At 43.8% G+C, this 18,357-nt stretch overlaps 1 protein-coding gene across 23 annotated transcripts in view; it reads left to right on the forward strand.

Annotated features, from left to right (window-relative positions):
• Positions 1 to 18,357, forward strand: part of EP400 (E1A binding protein p400) — a 78,746-nt gene that overhangs the window by 33,018 nt on the left and 27,371 nt on the right. For 15 of the 23 annotated variants that reach the window (XM_035097685.2, XM_060269626.1, XM_035097681.2 and 12 more), the window contains 15 exons: positions 1,818 to 2,004; positions 3,191 to 3,357; positions 4,390 to 4,556; positions 6,150 to 6,407; positions 7,895 to 8,059; positions 8,469 to 8,633; positions 9,448 to 9,545; positions 10,746 to 11,044; positions 11,291 to 11,493; positions 11,645 to 11,814; positions 12,560 to 12,756; positions 13,695 to 13,806; positions 14,692 to 14,835; positions 16,445 to 16,606; positions 17,280 to 17,363. In XM_035097685.2, the coding sequence (XP_034953576.2) occupies positions 1,818 to 2,004; positions 3,191 to 3,357; positions 4,390 to 4,556; positions 6,150 to 6,407; positions 7,895 to 8,059; positions 8,469 to 8,633; positions 9,448 to 9,545; positions 10,746 to 11,044; positions 11,291 to 11,493; positions 11,645 to 11,814; positions 12,560 to 12,756; positions 13,695 to 13,806; positions 14,692 to 14,835; positions 16,445 to 16,606; positions 17,280 to 17,363 (2,578 nt within the window). The remainder of the gene's footprint in view (positions 1 to 1,817; positions 2,005 to 3,190; positions 3,358 to 4,389; positions 4,557 to 6,149; positions 6,408 to 7,894; positions 8,060 to 8,468; positions 8,634 to 9,447; positions 9,546 to 10,745; positions 11,045 to 11,290; positions 11,494 to 11,644; positions 11,815 to 12,559; positions 12,757 to 13,694; positions 13,807 to 14,691; positions 14,836 to 16,444; positions 16,607 to 17,279; positions 17,364 to 18,357) is intronic. The other 8 variants (XM_035097696.2, XM_035097699.2, XM_060269628.1 and 5 more) reach the window with 5 other exon arrangements.

Here is an 18,357-nt window from a genome sequence, read left to right on the forward strand (position 1 = left end):
TCTTTTCCAAGGATTCTTCTCTTCTCATGAGGTGGCCAAAGTATTGGAGCCTCAGCTTCACGATCTGTCCTTCCAGGGAGCACTCAGGGCTGATTTCCTTAAGAATGGATAGGTTTGATCTTCTAGCAGTCCATGGGACTCTCAAGAGTCTCCTCCAGCACCATAATTCAAAAGCATCAATTCTTCGGCGATCAGCCTTCTTTATGGTCCAGCTCTCACTTCCATACATCACTACTGGGAAAACCATAGCTTTAACTATACGGACCTTTGTCGGCAAGGTGATGTCTCTGCTTTTTAAGATGCTGTCTAGGTTTGTCATTGCTTTTCTCCCAAGAAGCAGGCGTCTTTTAATTTCGTGACTGCTGTCACCATCTGCAGTGATCAAGGAGCCCAAGAAAGTAAAATCTCTCACTGCCTCCATTTCTTCCCCTTCTATTTGCCAGGAGGTGATGGGACCAGTGGCCATGATCTTGGTTTTTTTGATGTTGAGCTTCAGACCATATTTTGCGCTCTCCTCTTTCACCCTCATTAAAAGGTTCTTTAATTCCTCCTCACTTTCTGCCATCAAGGTTGTGTCATCTGCATATCTGAGGTTGTTGATATTTCTTCCGGCAATCTTAATTCCTGCTTGGGATTCATCTAGTCCAGCCTTCCGCATGATGAATTCTGCATATAAGTTAAATAAGCAGGGAGACAATATACAACCTTGTCGTACTCCTTTCCCAATTTTGAACCAATCAGTTGTTCCATATCCAGTTCTAACTGTAGCTTCTTGTCCCACATAGAGATTTCTCAGGAGACAGATGAGGTGATCAGGCACTCCCAATTCTTTAAGAACTTGCCATAGTTTGCTGTGGTCGACACAGTCAAAGGCTTTTGCATAGTCAATGAAGCAGAAGTAGACGTTTTTCTGGAACTCTCTAGCTTTCTCCATAATCCAGCGCATGTTTGCTATTTGGTCTCTGGTTCCTCTGCCCTTTCGAAATCCAGCTTGCACTTCTGGGAGTTCTCGGTCCACATACTGCCTAAGCCTGCCTTGTAGAATTTTAAGCATAACCTTGCTAGCGTGTGAAATGAGCGCAATTGTGCGGTAGTTGGAGCATTCTTTGGCACTGCCCTTCTTTGGAATTGGGATGTAGACTGATCTTCTCCAATCCTCTGGCCATTGCTGAGTTTTCCAAACTTGCTGGCATATTGGGTGTAGCACCTTAACAGCATCATCTTTTAAAATTTTAAATAGTTCAGCTGGAATATCATCACTTCCACTGGCTTTGTTATTAGCAGTGCTTTCTAAGGCCCATTTGACTTCACTCTCCAAGATGTCTGGCTCAAGGTCAGCAACCACAATACCTGGGGTGTACGAGACCTCCATATCTTTCTGGTATAATTCCTCTGTGTATTCTTGCCACCTCTTCTTGATGTCTTCTGCTTCTGTTAGGTCCTTACCACTTTTGTCCTTGATTATGGTAATCTTTGTACGAAATGTTCCTTTCATATCTCCAATTTTCTTGAACAGATCTCTGGTTTTCCCCATTCTATTGTTTTCCTCTATTTCTTTGCATTGCTCATTTAAGAAGACCCTCTTATCTCTCCTTGCTGTTTTTTGGAAATCTGCATTCAGTTTCCTGTATCTTTCCCTATCTCCCTTGCATTTTGCTTGCCTCCTCTCCTCAGCTATTCGTAAGGCCTCGTTGGACAACGAGTCCAACGAGGGATACAAGTACTGTATAATAATTTAACCTTTGAGAATTTGCACCACAGCACTGGTTCAAGCGACAAAGGATGTTTCATGCTTCTTTCCTTCTTTCCTTTGGCAGAACCCAAGATGCTCTAAAAAGTGGGCATTTTGTCAGCGTTCTTCATGTTCTGATGCAGCTGCAGAAGATCTGCAACCATCCTGATCTGATAAACCCTCGGCTCTCCAGTTCCTCCTATGTCTCAGAGACACTGCAGTATAGAACTGCTTCGCTGGTCTTCAGAGCACTTGAACGTGACCTTTGGAAGGTGAGTCTGTGGACAGGGATGGGGAAGCTGTGGCTCTGCAGATGTTCTTGGACTCCCACCAGTCCCTGCCAGCATGGGACAAGAATGATGGGAGTTGTTGTTCAGCAACATCTGGAGCAGGGTGGTCCAACTTTTCATACCAAGTGGACTGCAAAAGTACTTTGACATGGAACCTGCAGGCCACATACTGCCTTGTGTGCGCAGCAACGGGAGGGGAGAACAGCAAGGCCAAACTTTGACAAGCTTGTACAGTGGTGTCTCGCTTAACGAATGCCCTGCTTAACGAAATTTCCACTTAACGAAAGGTTTTTTCTAGTGGAGGTTGCCTCGCTAGACGAATTCGTTTTACGAAAAATTCGTCTAGCGAATCACGGTTTCCCATAGGAATGCATTGAAATTCAATTAATGCGTTCCTATGGGCAAAAAAAAATCCCCCCAAAAATCAATGCATTCCTATGGGATTCGCTAGACGAATTTTTTGTTATAAGAAAAGACCCGTGGAACGAATTAAATTCGTCTAGCGAGGCACCACTATAACTCTATTTTAAAAGAAGAAGAAGATAGAGTCATCTGGCATGACTTGTTTTTGTGCAACCCATGCTGGATCTTGGTAATCTCAGCATCCTTTTTTAAGTGCTCACAGGCTGGCCATTTAATTATCTGTTTTATGACCATTCCTGGTTTACTCCAAGGGCATTGTAGAGGGTGATATTTACAAGCCTGCTTCTATCTACACAGAACAGCATGGCATCTTCATCAGATAGTTAGTAGTACAATGTTGTGAACTGGCCTGATCTATAGAATTCAGTGGCAGCCACTCGGAGATCAGGATCCAGGACTCTCCCTGTGAAGATTCACAGTTGCTTTTCATACAGAAATTGAAAACAATTTTGATTCAGGCAGCCTGGATAATTTTAATTAGGCGCATCATTGACTGTTTGAATTTTTGAATGTGTGGAATTGTAATGGTTCTTCATATAATGTATGCTGCCTTGACAACTTTATCTGGAAAGGTGCCACCCAAAATACTTGAAGTAACTAACTTGGTGGGTTTTTACCATATAAATTATTATTTCATTGTTGTTTCTTGGGTTTGTTTTGTTTTGTGAACAGAGGAGTAGGTTATAAACAATAACGATAGGATGAGTGGTGCTAATGCTTTAAATTTCTCTTTGTCTGCCTGTAGGATACGGACCTGAGTCTCTTTGATTTGATTGGGATTGAGAATAAAATGACTCTGTATGAGTCACAAGTGCTTCCAAAGCAAAAAGTGACCAGAAAGCTAATTGAGGAAATATACACCTCTCCTCTACCTCCCCCAAGGCCTAATCCAGTGAAGTTGAAGCCAAGCAGGTATGCAGCTTTTAAAACAAGCCTTGAAAACCCATTTACAGTGGTGCCTCGCTTAACGAATGCCCTGCTTAACGAAATTTCCGCTTAACAAAAGGATTTTTCGAGCGGAGCTTGCCTCGCTAGACGAATGCGTTTTACGAAAAATTCGTCTAGCGAATCACGGTTTCCCATAGGAATGCATTGAAATTCAATTGATGCGTTCCTATGGGCAAAAAAACATTCAAAAAAATTTCAATGCATTCCTATGGGATTCGCTAGACGAATTTTTTCGCTATAAGAAAAGACCCGTGGAACGAATTAATTTCGTCTCGCGAGGCACCACTGTAATTTGAGCAGCTATTCAGTTGAGGCATTGAGCTGGGCATTCAACTGTTTAATGACTTATGTTGCTGCTGGTTTGAAATTATTTCTGAAGGGAGAACCCCCCCTCCCGTGTGTGCCCCCAAAATGTACTCCAGAGTGCTGGGGGGGGGGAGTCTTGTGGAGCAGATGCAGAGGGTGAGATACAGATCGGAGGAGAAGAAAGGGAAGCTAACATTGGGAACAATCCAATTTGTTTACATAGGTTTTACTGAGCGTTCTGCAGGACTGTGACATGTTTTAGACTGCTGTTTCTAATGGTTTAGTTTTATTGGAATGAGGCTTTGGGTTTGTTTGTTTTTAATGTTTTATTTATGTTTGCAAGCTGACTTCAGAAGTGCTTTGCCCTACAAGGCAGTATGGAAAAATGTTCTAATAAACTGGGACTCAATTGCACATATTTTTCATTGAGAACGGTAAAGTGGCGTCTTTTCCGTTCTTTAAAGTTTATATGTTTCTTGCGCACTGCCTTGAGTGCCCTGTGGCTGAAAGGTGACTTGTAAAAGCTACTTTTAAAACATTCTATTTACTGTGATAATTACCACGCCCCATGTTGCACTTTGTTTCTGTTCTGTTGTCCAAAACTGTAATTCAGAATGAGGTTTTGCTCTGTTTTGTTAGTGTTGTGCTTGTGGGAGAAGGTAATAATGAAGTAACGCCCAACATTTTCAGGTTGTTCCAAGCCGTTCAATATGGGCAGAAGCCTGAAGGCAGAATTGCAGCTTTCCCCAGTGCTCAAGTGCAGCAACGCACAGTGACAACGGCTACAGTGGCTCAACAGGGGCAAGTGCGTGGAAGGTCGCCTGTAGCTACAGTGTCTGCAAATCAAGGTACGAAAGGTATTGCCACTCTAGTTTTCTTCTGGGTCTTAGATTGTCATATACCAGTCTGATAAATTGAAATTGTCCACCCATCTGACTACAAGTATGGCCATTTCTTTCAACTAAACTGCCAGGTTAAAGCTGTGCACTGAGTGGATCAGGGTGAAATTTAACACAGTTGTGATGGTGTAAGTGCTTTCTCTCTAACTCTGTTCATCGCTCTTACCTGTGTTTACCACGCCATCGGACAGCTGCCCAAAATAGGTTGACGGGGATTTTTTTGCGTGTGAAATGCGAAGTATTTTTGTGACTTAGTTTGCTGCCTTCCAACCTAAGCAGGGTCCTGTTTTAGCGGTTTGAAATTGGCCCTTAGTTGCATGCAGTTGTGGTCCTCAAAATGTGAGGTGAGCCTCCCTGAGAAGAGATTTAAGCTATGTCCTGACCACACCACTTTTTGTGGGTGCTGACCTTTTCTGCCACCTGAAAAATGCTGCACCGTAGGCGTTTGCCTACACAACAGTTCGTTTTGAGATCAAGCGGGGACCACTCCACGATTTTTCACGAGCGTCTCTCTGAAAGCTTTTGAACCAGTTAATGGGAAAAACATACTACTATGGTAACAGTTCTTTGGGGTCTATGCCAATATTAGGATATGGTTAGCGAACTGTGTTTTTTTTTTTAATGCTTTCCCATGGGCAAGAGCTCCTTGTCACATTGAGAACAAGGATTCTAGCCTAGTCTGTTTGCTGATGTGCTTGTTTTCCATGTGCAAGGAAGCCTTGAGGTGGGAAGAACATTAAGGCCTCTGAATACCCGACGCTGGGAAAGGAGTTGTTGTGCTCAGGTCGTTCTTGTGGGTTTCCCATAGGCACCTGGATGGCTGCCACGAGAACAAGGTGTTGGACTAGATGGGCCTTTGGCCTAATCCTGCAGGGCTCTTCTTATGATGCTCATCTTAAGTGTGCTGTTTTCACCTTCACTGCCCTGGGAAGGATAATACCATATGCATTTTTTTTGGGGGGGGGGGAGAGATTTCTAATGCGGGATATTCAAGCCAGCACTCTTTTTGCTTGCAATGTCCTTGCACCATATTCATCCACTCCCCCAGCATTTCCATCAGCTCGGAGAATGAGCATTGTAAGATTTTATCAGCCTTAGTTATGCTGGCAGGGGGACAGGGGCATTATCCCGATTTGTTCATCAGGATCTTTGATTTTTGTATTGGTTTTTGTCCGAGCAGCTCATCTTTGGCACAGCTCGAGAACCCCACGTCCTACAATACTAACGGCTGTGGAAACAAACTAATAGCCGGCTGATGATTTTGTGACCACCTAAAGTTGTGTGTATGTGTGTGTGTGTGTGTGTGTATAATGAGCAGGCGAGCCTAATTGATAACACATGGAGTTTTTCCATGACTTCTGTGACACAGTTGGTATTTACGTTGCTGGTTGTTGTTGTTGTTATACCCTGTGAAAACAAAGGGTTTTGCAGCACTTCTGTACCTATAGCTGTTTTTTTCCTTAATTAAAAAACAAACAAACTCCAATGCTATAACCATTAAAAAGCGGACTGATTCTAACAGCTTGCACAACCCAACCTTATTGATTGCAGCCTCCGCAGCCGTCTCCTCCGCAGCTCCACAGTTTCAGACAACTCAGTCTTCCATCAGTGCTCCTCCAAGACAGCAGCCAGCAGTGACCTTCACAGCAGCAACTAGCCCAGCCAATCCTGCGAAACTGCGGGGTCAGACCACTGTGCAGGCCTTACAGCTAGGCCAGGCCCAGCCACAGGCCCCCCCGCACACCATCCAACAGAGTGTGCTGCCTCAGAGGCTGGTATTGACCTCTCAGGCACAGGCACGGTTGCCTAGTAAGTGCCCCACCTCCCCACCCCACCCCACCCCACCTCCCCTTTACAGGTTTCTCCCACTTTTTTATTTTTTATTTTGTTTTCAAAGCTTCCCTGAGGTTAAGTTATTAGGCACCCTAAAAAAAATGTGTACAGAATGATTTTGTGGTGGTGGCTTGTTTTGTGGTTTTTTGTTTTTTGTTTTAAACACAACTCCACCCCCCCTCACTCTGAGTAGCCTTGCTCACTGTTTCCCAAATTTGGATAAGGAAAAAAAAATAGAAGAATTTTTTTTTTTGCTGTGGACATAACATTAGTGGTGTCAACTTAATCTCGTCATTTCTGCATGTTTCCTTCGCTGGCCAGACTTCTTTTGGACCCGGAAACAACTTCTACTCCCCCTGCCTTTTTTCTTTCCTGCAAAGCTCTCCTCTTCCTAATTTGACTCTTTTCTTTCTTTTCTTTTTCTTTTTGAAAACACTAACTCCATCCTGCTAAGAAGGCCTCTCGACTTCCTTGGAGGCGAAAACTGCAACTGTTAGGTGGAATGGGGAGGGGAACGGTTCAGATTGTATGTGCACTGCCTACAAGCATGTCTAGAGATTATTGAGCACTGATATACTAATGTTTTCATCCCTGGGGGAATAAACTGCCTTTGCAAAAGTTCAAAGATCCATGGTGACTCGGATCCAGAAATTCAGGTGCAATTTTTATTTGAAGCTTTCTCAGTGCATTGAAGCACAGAGCTATGTTTTCAGGTTTTAAAAACCTGTTGCGAATATTTTTCCAGTTGACCTAAATTCTTCTATGATTGGTGTCATCATTACTTAAATCTGTTCTGAGACACCCTAATCAACTGCTAAAAAAAAACCCCAACAACCATACCTTAACAATGCAGTTTTTTGAATTAAGTAGATCGTGGAACTGATGTGAAACAAACTTAGCACATTTTGAAAATCCATTATAAAATGCTTTCAGTGGACGTTCTACCACAGGAACGATAGTGACTTATTATTCTTGATTTGCTACCTTCCTTCTTTCTGTCAAAAAAGGCTTACAGGCAGGGAGTACAGAAAACAAAATTGCTTCATTCAGGTCACTAAACACTGACAGTCCTGCTGAAATTCTTGGTGTCCCATGAATGCGTTTTGCTTTTGAAAAGGCAGTGGAGTCCCACTTAATGACTTTCTACTCTCTGGTTTACAAAGTGTCACATGAGTTTTTTCAGGTTGCTGTTGTTTCCTGCAAAAATGGAAGGGTAACTTCTACACACCGCAACCCCCTGCGTTGTTCTACATTAAAACAAAACAAAAGAAACATATTTGTCCACCCCCTGTATGCAAGCAGTACCTGTGGAACTTTTATATGACACTTTCCCCCCTCTGCACTATGTATAATTCTGCATGGGAGCAGCTTCAGCATCAGTTTTACTAACTGGAGTGAGGACAAAGACTGTTTGGAAGGCAGCCCCTCCCCTCAATGTGTGGTTCTGTTTCCTCCCCCTCCAGGTGGCGAAGTGGTAAAGATAGCCCAGTTGGCATCCATTGCAGGAGCACAGGGCAGAATTGCTCAGCCAGAGACTCCTGTGACGCTGCAGTTTCAGGGGAATAAATTTACTTTATCTCACAGTCAGCTTCGCCAGCTCACCGCAGGACAACCTCTGCAGCTGCAAGGTAGTGTACAAACCTAATTTCAGAAGAGCACATCTCTCTCTCCCTTTCCAAATACACTCTCTCTCATGCACACAATATATTTAGGTTGGGTATGATGGCTTGCATCATCTCTGTCCATTCACTATGCTGTCTGGGGCTGTTGGGGTCCAAGAACTTGTGAAAGAGCCACAGCTTATGGCTCGTCCATGGGCTAAGAAAAGGAGTTGGATTTTTTTCCCCGGGGGGAGGAGACATTGTCACTTTTATTACCTGCATTTTAAGGATAACTTGAGATGTGGAAGGTTTAGGCTTGCCTGCTTTCGCGATGCATGGTGCAAAAAGAAAACCGGGGGTGGGTTTTTCCTTGTTAATTTTTGGATCTTTAAAAGTCAGTTTATGACCTTTTATGTTTCAATTTCTACCAATGCAGGCAGCGTTCTACAAATTGTGTCAGCTCCTGGGCAGCAGTACTTGCGGCCTCAGGGCCCAGTAGTCATGCAGACAGTGTCTCCAGCTGGGACTGTTCAAAATGCTCTGAATGCTTTGGGAAACCAGCACCCAGCTGGCTTGCCAGCTCCGGCAGTAGCACAGCAAGGTAGGGGCTCTTTCCTGCATGTCTACTTCTGGGGCATTTTAAGAAGCAGATTTTTTTTAAGCATATGGGGATTTCCTGGCCTTTCTGCCTTCCTATGTTCTCCCCTACCCATCCCATAAGTAAGTAGAGGAAAGGATTTCAATTAGATGAAGCAGATGGGATTACTTCCCCATCCCTAGCCTTGCATCTGCAGCCTGCAGGGCTCTCAACTGGAGCTGTTCCTCTGTGGCCAGCTTTTTACATCCCTTACTAGAACTCCTACACCCCAAAATTTAGGAAACAGTTGAGCCTTCCTGCACCCTTGCCCCTTTCTCCCTCCTTGGTGAATACCACCTCCCCCAGGTAATCATTTGCCCCCACCACAGAAACTGTGTTTGGAAATCGCCATAAACTATGGTTTACTCATGACAGGAGTGGTCTCCCAAGGGCTAGTACAAATAAAATAAAATTGCATGCTAGAAATGCAGTGGGCGGGCAGAGAAGTAGAGTATTTTGCACCTCTTATAGCAGCTCATTTAGTTTCCTACACCTGGTGTGCTGCAGGAACAGACCTTTTCTTCTCCCCAACACAGCGTCCAAACGAAGTAGGCTAGCTAACGGTAGAGGAGGCACAGAATGCTCTGTCCTCTCGTCTGCCGACCTGGACGGTCTACAAATCCTTGTCCCCTATGGCGACCGACCAGGCATGTGGTTAAATGCAAGGCTGGCCTTGGGATTGCCTTGGGTGGGGTGTGGCATGTTACCGCTTGTAGTAGCTTGAAGTCCTTTGTAAAGAGTGTATTTGGGATGTATAAACACATGGTTTATCTTTAAGTGTGTGTTCTAGGTAGAACAATGGGTGGTACTAATTTAGCTTCGGGGGACTCGGCGTCATCTTTAAAACCCGGCCTTATTCTCGGAGGACACTCACAGGTACTCTTACTGATTTTTACTGTGTGCGTTCAGTTGTCAGATGAAATAGCTTCCCTTTCAATTCCTTTGAACACTGAAAAGTGAAAATAAATGAAGTTGCAATATTTAGCTCTTTGATTTTTTTACTTTATTTTGCTTGTTAACAAAGTTGTATGTTGTAGCTTCTACTCCCCAAGTGGTGTGTGTGTGTGTGTGTGTGTGTGTGTGTGTGTGTGTGTGTACACACACACACACACAGATACAGATGCCCTCTTGCAGGTGAATTACTTTTGATAAAATTTAGGGCTTGTAAATAAGTGAACCCCACCTTTAATTATGTAGAAGCAACTTTTGGCACGTTGGAGAGGTTATGAACATATTTTAAATGTGGAGAAGGAAAAATGCTGCTTGGCTCACTTTCAAAAATTAAATGGTGAAATTTAATTTGTGAAAGAGGGACAATGAAAGGTATCCACAGAAATATGAAAGGGAAGCTATGTATTAAAAAAAAGGAAAATATCTCCTGTCTGATTTGGAAGCTGTATAATGTTCATTATGCAACAAAATAGATGATTGTAACAAGCTACCTTTTATACTGTACTGTTAGACAATCTGGCTCAGTATTGTCTACAGTACTCTGACTGGCAGCAGTTTTCTGGGGTTTCAGGAAGAGTTCTTTGCCCTTCCCTTTTTCCTATGACCTTTTTTTTTTAATGGAAGGTGCTGGGAAACTGAATCTGGAAGCTTCAGTATGCTATGCATGTACACTGCTACTGAACTATGCCCCCACCTGCTAAATTTATGCTTAAGACTAAAATGTAGACTATAACCTTACAGAATTTAATTTAATAGAAGTAGAGAAGAATGGGGGGATTTAATTGATTATTTTGGAACAGAATCTGCAGAGCGCTGCAGTAGTGATGCTAGCATATAGCTGTATGAATCAGAACTATTTTGTTGGATGTTGTGCAAAAAAAGGGGGGGGGAGGAAGGAAGGAAAAAAAGATCCCTTTGCCTTGGGCAAAGAATGCAGTTGCATTCTTATGCATCTTTACTTGGAATTAAGACCCATTGAATTCAGTAGAACTTACTCTGGGGTAAGTGATTTTAGGATTGTAGCCAAGTAACAGACTTTGAACTCTATATAGTTCTGACTTTAAAGCATTCTGCCCATGGGTATACACTTTTTCTTGTGGTTTTTTCCAATTTTTTATTGCAAAGGAGTCGTTTGAGGAAAAAAACAGGAATCTAAAGGAGCGCCTTGACCGGATCTTTTCTTGCAATGAGCGTCGCTGTTCCAGAGCACCAGTGTATGGCCAGGACCTTGTGAGAATTTGTTCTCTAGTTGGGGACAGAAAGATGAGCCCTCAGTTTTCCACTGGAGGCAGCAAATGGAGCTGGGCTGGTTTTGCAAACTGTCTCCTCTCGTCGAATCCCTCTTGGGACCACAGTGATCCACTGCAAGGGCTGACACGGACACTGGAGCAGCAGCAGGGCTCTCTGAGGGATGCTGTTAACAGGTGATCACTGGAATGTTTCCCTTGCTCTTGATCCTGAGGCTGCAGTTGGAGCAGAAGCCTGCCTTCAGCCACCTCTCACATTCCTCTTCCCCAGCCATGCCACCCCTTTGAAAGAGACCGGAATGAGAATCTAGGCTCTTTAAGGAGTGTCATTCCCAAGCTGCCGGTTCTGTAGTTAACATGGCCACCATGTAATGTTTAATACATCCAAGGTACTTATCCAGGTGTCTGCTTTTTGTTTCCCAGGCTGCTCTGTGTGCTGCCATCTGCAGTGGCTGCTTCTCCGTCTTTGCACATGGCGAGGCTTCCTCCTTTGTACAGCCATAGAATGAAACTACTCAGGCACCGTCTGAAAGAGGCGGCCTCACCTTACTTGAGTCAGCTGCAGCAGCTCACCACCCCACAATTGCTTCAGTTTCCTGATCTCCGACTTGTTCAGTACGATGCAGGTAGAGGAGAACCTTTTTTTTCTCTTCTCTTCTCTTCTCTTCTCTTCTCTTCTCTTCTCTTCTCTTCTTATCGACTGGATTGCGTACAACCTGGAATCAGGCAAATGTTATGTGGGAAGGCTTTACACTTTTTTTATTTTCCAAAATTTAGGCAAGCTGGAAGCCCTGGCGGTCTTGCTTCAGAAGTTGAAGTCGGAAGGACGCCGCGTGCTGATCTTGTCCCAGATGATCCTCATGCTAGACATCTTGGAGCTCTTCTTGAATTTCCACTTCTTCACCTACGTGAGGATTGATGAGTGTGCTAATCAGGAAGAGCGGCAGGTAAACTTTACTTGGAGCAATCCCTCCATCTCATTCTTTATACGAGGGGTGACTAACCTGGTGCCCAATGGATGTTGCTGGACTCCCAACTTCCAGCCAGCATAGTGAATGGTCAGGGGCAATGGGAGTTAAGTGGGTTAAGTCCATTCCCACTTGCCCAAGAGAGACAATGAATCATGAGCTTTAGCATCTATCCTGCTCCGTGGTAGCTCCTCATCGGTTTAATGCTTTACCTTGCCCAGTAAAGAGCACTTCACTCCTTCTCTAAATTGTTTGCTATCACTTTTGATTTCTTTCTTGCTTCTGATTTTCAGTTTGTTGTTCATTTGTTCTCAAAATCTACTGGGTGGGTCTGGGTACTTCATCACTTTTCCCACAGGGAGGAGGGGATCCTTGGATGGTTTGCCCCTCCCACTTGTTCCACTTGGCAGGTCCTATGTTAAGTGTACTTACTGTACATCTACATGGGTGGGGAACCTATCTCCAGTTCCTTCCTGTCTAGCTCCCTGTGCAGGCCAGGTAAAAGGGATCCCTGTACGCTCAGAAACTGAGAAGAGGCCTGGTTGTTTTTTGGATTTGGAATGTCACATCCAATCAGATATGGTGGCCCAGCACTTGATCCCATGTGTGACAGAGGTGTCTGCTCTGAGAATGAGTAATGTGATACTTGCCATCTCAACCAGTGATTGCTATATGCCTTATGGTCTGTGATGCTTTTCCTCCCCACCCCTCTTTTCTGATCAAGGAACTGATGAAGACTTTCAACAGAGACAAGCGCCTCTTCTGTGCAATTCTGTCTTCACACAGCCGCTCCACAGGCGTCAACCTTGTGGAGGCTGACACCGTTGTGTTTTATGACAACGATTTAAATCCAGTGATGGATGCTAAGGCTCAGGAATGGTGTGACAGAATTGGCAGATGCAAAGACATCCATATCTACAGGTGATGCTTGCAAAGTAGCTGTTCTACAAATAGGAAATGGTTCCTCTAGTGAGTTTGGCAACATGCAGCCTTGGTTTTGTAGCCCATGGTAGGAGCATACCTGCCAAGTTCCCGATCTGAAAAATAAGGGACCGGACCGGAAGTAGCCTACCGGAAGTAGCGCGACGGCCATTTTGGAACTGGGCGGAGCATGCTCAGAAGTGACTTTTGATGCTGCTGTGCCCAGTTCCAAAATGGCTGCCGCACCAGAAGTCGCGCTGCAGCCATTTTGGAACTGGGCAGAGCAGCATCAAAAGTCGCTTCTGAGCATGCTCCGCCCAGTTCCAAAATGGCCACCACGCCAGAATAAACAGGGAAAAAACAAAAAAAATCTGTTTTTTCGGCTGGGGACAGCTGGAAAAATGGGGGTTTCCCAGGGAAAATGGGAGACATGGCAGCTATGGGTAGGAGGCATGACAGAGGCTATTTGTGCTCTGGAGATTCCTGATACCATAACTTCATCATGTCGTCTGAAGAGGGCAGGCGTTGCCCATATTTTGTGAAAATCTTAACAGATTTGCACACACCATCACTTGGGAATTCTAAGGAAGGAAGGAAGCAGTGCAGTTTTGAAAGATTAGTCTGTCAGATTGATTCAATATGACATCAGTTTGTATTCAAACAAAGAAGAGGACCTGCTTCTTGATCCCAATAATCATGATGCAAAATTTGGTTGTGAGGGGTGTCCATAGTGAACAAAGAACTTTTCAAAATATGTAGTAGATAAATGATGATGTCCTAGTGCAGTCAACTTTGCTCTACTAACATGCCCAGCAATAAAACATTGCCTAAAAAGCATTTTCTGATATTGACTACTCAGTAAATTCAGCCTGTTCTAGCTATTCTCATTTTGCTCTCAGCTTTAAGGTTTTGGTACATCTCCTTGGTTTCTTCTCTAGGCTTGTCAGTGGAAATTCAGTAGAAGAGAAGCTCTTAAAAAATGGTACTAAGGATTTGATCCGAGAAGTAGCAGCTCAGGGAAACGACTATTCTATGGCCTTTTTAACACAGGTATATATAGTTTTAATAAGTATAATAATTTTATCAAGAAACCTTCCTTGTTTCCCCAAATACTTTATACCCTTTGTTTCAAAGCATCAGCTCCTGAGCCTTTATTGTTGTCTTGAGACCCAATTAAGAGGACTTCTAATTGGCTTTCATCATGGAGGTTATTTAGGATTGGGCTGCTCCAACTTGGCTTTAAAAGGTGGGAGGACTATGCAAATGTATTTGTGCTTGAGCCCTCCCAGTAGGAGGAGCCTCCTAGTCCTGCCAGCTTCAAAGCAACTGGGACTTCATAGCTGATTGGGTGGAGAGTGTTGATCATGGTGTCTGATGGCTACAGCTTTTCTATTCTCCACCCACATAGTTTAATCATAAGAAAGGAATTGGAGTAAAAGATGCACTTATTAGTTTGACCTCAATGAGGAGTGTTTCTGATTGTGTGAATCCTTTGGAGGAGAAAAGGCTGAGGATACTTCGCACAGTGCCTCATAGCAAGGTGTCTCTGTGGTGTCAGGTTTCAAACCCACCCTCTCTGGTCCCCTCTGAACTGGTTTCCCAAATCCTGGCCAGCAGCAGCAGCAGCAGCAGCAGCAGCAGCAGCAGCAGCAGCAGCAGCAGCAGCAGCAGCAGCAGCAGCTGTATTTTATTAATGAGTGAAGAAGGAGTAGGTGTGTCAATTTTCATTTCTTTTGGCCACAAATACCATCCCTTCAAAGAGAGCTGAAACTGTTCTGCAGAGTTAATGGAGTGCTGCGGGGTGGGAGGCATTCAACTTTTGTTCCTCCTTCGGATAGAAGTCTAGCCCTGAGATAAGTTAGATTGGGGGAAAAGCCCATAAATTGACACTTTTTCAGGAGCTTGATATGAGATGTATTTCCCCTCCTTCCACAGCAAACGATTCAGGAACTCTTTGAGGTTCATTCTCCAATGGAGGACTCTGGCTTCCGCGTGAAGGCTGAAGAATTTGTGATGCTTACACAGGAGCCCTCCCCAGCTGAAACCATATCTCCTAAGGTTGCAAGACCTTTTATAGAGGTAATTAAGCACAAATAATTTGAACAGAAATAAAAGAGGCAGGATATATAACTGTGCGGCAGAACTGTTGTGATTGCCTTTTGGAACTTTCCAAGTGCTCCCTTCAGAATAATCATGCCTTTAAAAAAAATCTTCTGAATCATTTCTTTTAAAGGTTTCTTGAAAGCTTATAAACTATTCATATAGGTAATACACTACTTCCCCGAGAGCTATTTAAGCCTTTTAATAATACATACATTCTCTCCTTTTTCTCTGGGCGCAGTATTTCAGCACGTTTAGGAGATGAATAGGGTGAAGTATTTGCATGATGCAAATGTTTATTGGTTTTGCAACTATTTTGACAGAAACCTAACATGGGATGTACTAGTTAAACCACAGGTGGGCTGTCTGCAACTTGGCTGCATTTTATGCAGCCTCCTACACCTCTTGAAGCTGCCCCATTCTCCCATCCCATCAGAGTTCCTCCCTCCCTGATTTGTCGTGCCTCTTTGATGTCTCTCCCCCCCCCCTATATAGTTTGAGAACAACTGAATGCCATAGCATTTTATTAAATAAAAGCATACAGCTATTGATAACCGCCACCATCATCATTTAGCCGTTGATCTCTTTCTATACAATCATCTTAAGGCAACGTACAATAACAACTGCAGGAACCAGTTGAAAGCTTAGAGACAGCAGATGCATTTAAGATAAAACGAAAACCCTATGGAATAGATACTCACAGCTAGGACTCATTTATCCAGCTGGGAAAGCCTGTGGGAACAAAAACGTCTTCCAGTTGTTTCCAGAAAGCCCAGATAGTGGGTGCCTCTCATATCTTGATATGGATTCTATTTCACAGATCAGGGGCAGCAGCAACACTAAAAACCCTGCTTTAGTTACTGCAAAGTGGGCTTCTGAGATTTTTCTAGTTGCGTTTTGGGTTTTTATAAATAAGATTATTTTTAATGGGGCTTAGTTTTGAGTAGACCTGCATCGTATTAGGAGTCTGAGGGAGCCATGGTGAAGGCTGAAATGGGGAGGTCTTTATCCTGGATTAATTATTCCAACTCCGGACAGATTACTCTCAAGGGAATGCAGCCCTTGACTAGGGTGGAGTTGGGGAGGTTGTATGCCCTTTAGTCAAAGCATCACATTCCCCCCCCCCAATTTCCTCGTTATTACTGCAAAATCTAGAAGGCCCTTTCCATGCAACATGCTAAGAATACTTACAAAATAACCCAAGTGAATAGTTCACTATCCAACAAACAAGTGTCCTGTACATATCTACCTTGAGAGCCCATGTGGCACAGTGGTGAAGTGTTGGACCAGAATGCTGGAGACTTGGGTTCAGATTCTTCCTGAACCATGAGGCTTACTGAGTGACACTAGACCAGTCAATATCTCTCACCCCACCTACCTCACAGGTAAAGTGAATATGAGATTTCCATTGCTCCGAGTGGCGGGCTGAACAATGTCTTGCAACTTCCTTACCTATGAATAGCAGCAGAAATTGCCTTAATTTGCTCAGTTTATATAACTGATAGAAATTTGGTTTTCTCATCAGAATAACTTTTTTTAAAAAATGTGATGGATATGCTGCTGCATTTATTTTGTGTGTTTCAAAAAGGCTCTCAAAAGTACGGAGCGAGAAGAGGAGGAGGAGTTGAACACATGCATTCAGGTCTCAAAGACTGAATCAGCTTTGGAACCTCTCATTTCTGAAATCGGCAAGTCCCAGTATCTTGATGAGCCTTCTCAGCTGCAGGAGTTGGTTGCTGTTGTGGATCAGGTACACTTGCTTTATATTAACAGTTGAAGGTATCTTTAGAACATTGCAAGCCAACCTTCCACAATGTGGCGCTTCCCAGGTATAGTTCATTCCCAGCTCCCATCAGCCCCTGCCAGCATAGCCAGTGGTCAAGTGTGGTGGGATCCGACAGCATCTAGAGGGCACTAGGTTGGGGAAAGGCTAGTGTAGATAAAATCAGTTAGATGGATCAATAGCTTTGACTGTGTACGCAGTAGCTTCCTAGGGAAAATGCCAACTGTACCTAAGTTGTCTGAATTGCTTTGGAACTTATTATTATGGCTGTTAGTTAATTCAGGGAAATGACAGCTGATTGATTAATCATTTTCCAAATGAGCAGAAGCAACCGTTTTGAAGCAGGAAGCACACTTTAGTTTGTGAGATACACATTCGTCATCTAAAAACAAGAACAATCTTAGAAAAGCCTTCTGCCCTGGACAAGAGAGAAGGAGGAGGGGTTCCTTTTCTAAGATGATTCTCGCCATGTGCTTTTTCTTTCTTCCTTTTTTTAACAAACACATATGTTAAAAATAATGCATTTAAATCTGTTAGCTGGTCAGTTGGATGTGCTTATTACATTTATGGTTTGGTAGTCCCTGGAAGAAGCATTGACGTACTCTTTGTCAGATAATTACTTATTTGTATCTTCTCTCAGCTCACCCCAATTGAAAAGTACGCTTTGAATTACCTAGAGCTCTTCCATATTTCCACTGATGAGAATGAACTGAAGGAAAATGAGGTATGGCATGTATATGCAGTTACTGCCACAGTAGTAACCTTTTGGGGGGTTGGGGGTGCATGCCCTTGTTGTGTGTGGCCAGACATACCGCGCTCCCCATCCAGGCAAGCAAGAGGTCTTACCGCAGTTCAAAGACACATTACAGCCTGGTAGGAGGGCGGCCACTGAGAGATCTGGCCTGAGCAGAATTCCTAAGGGCAGATAAAGTACTGTGGGAGGGCTTCCTCTGCTCTTACAGTATTATGCAGCAAAGTATCTGTAAGGATTTCATGTGAACGGAAGCAAAATCTACTGAAGATGCTTAGCAGACCCAGGATTCTTTAAAAATAAATAAATAGTGGGAGGGTGACATTTCCACCCCGGTAGCCCATGAAAGCTTATGGCATGGTACATCTTGTGGCACCTAGACCAATATATATAAAGGTAAAGGATTCCTGACAGTTAAGTCCAGTCACAAATGACTCTGGGGTTGCGGCGCTCATCTCGCTTTAATGGCTGAGGGAGCCAACTTTTGTCCGCAGGCAGTTTTTCCGGGTCATGTGGCCAGCATGACTAAGGCGCTTCTGGCGAAACCAAAGCAGCACACGGAAATGCTGTTTACCTTCCCTACCTATTTATCTACTTGCACTTTGATGTGCTTTCGAACTGCTAGGTTGGCAGGAGCTGGGACCGAGCAACAGGAGCTCACCCCGTTGCGGGGATTCAAACTGATTGGCAAGCCCTAGGCTCAGTGGTTTTTTAGACCACAGCGCCACCCGCGCCCCATATATATATAAATACACACACACACACACACACACACATACTGTATATAAATAAAATAGTTATTTCCTCCCTGGAAATCATTGCCTCTGAAATAATTAGCTCAGGGGTGGGCAAATTTGGTGGATCTACTTCATTGGGCTTTATTGTGGCAGAACCTGGAGATCCACCAACTGGCCATTGGTGTTCTGAGCCCACAGGATTGTTTTGAATACCAGAACGGAGCTTTCAG

The sequence above is a fragment of the Zootoca vivipara genome, chromosome 17 (genome assembly GCF_963506605.1).
Source record: "Zootoca vivipara chromosome 17, rZooViv1.1, whole genome shotgun sequence".
Lineage (NCBI taxonomy): Eukaryota > Metazoa > Chordata > Lepidosauria > Squamata > Lacertidae > Zootoca > Zootoca vivipara.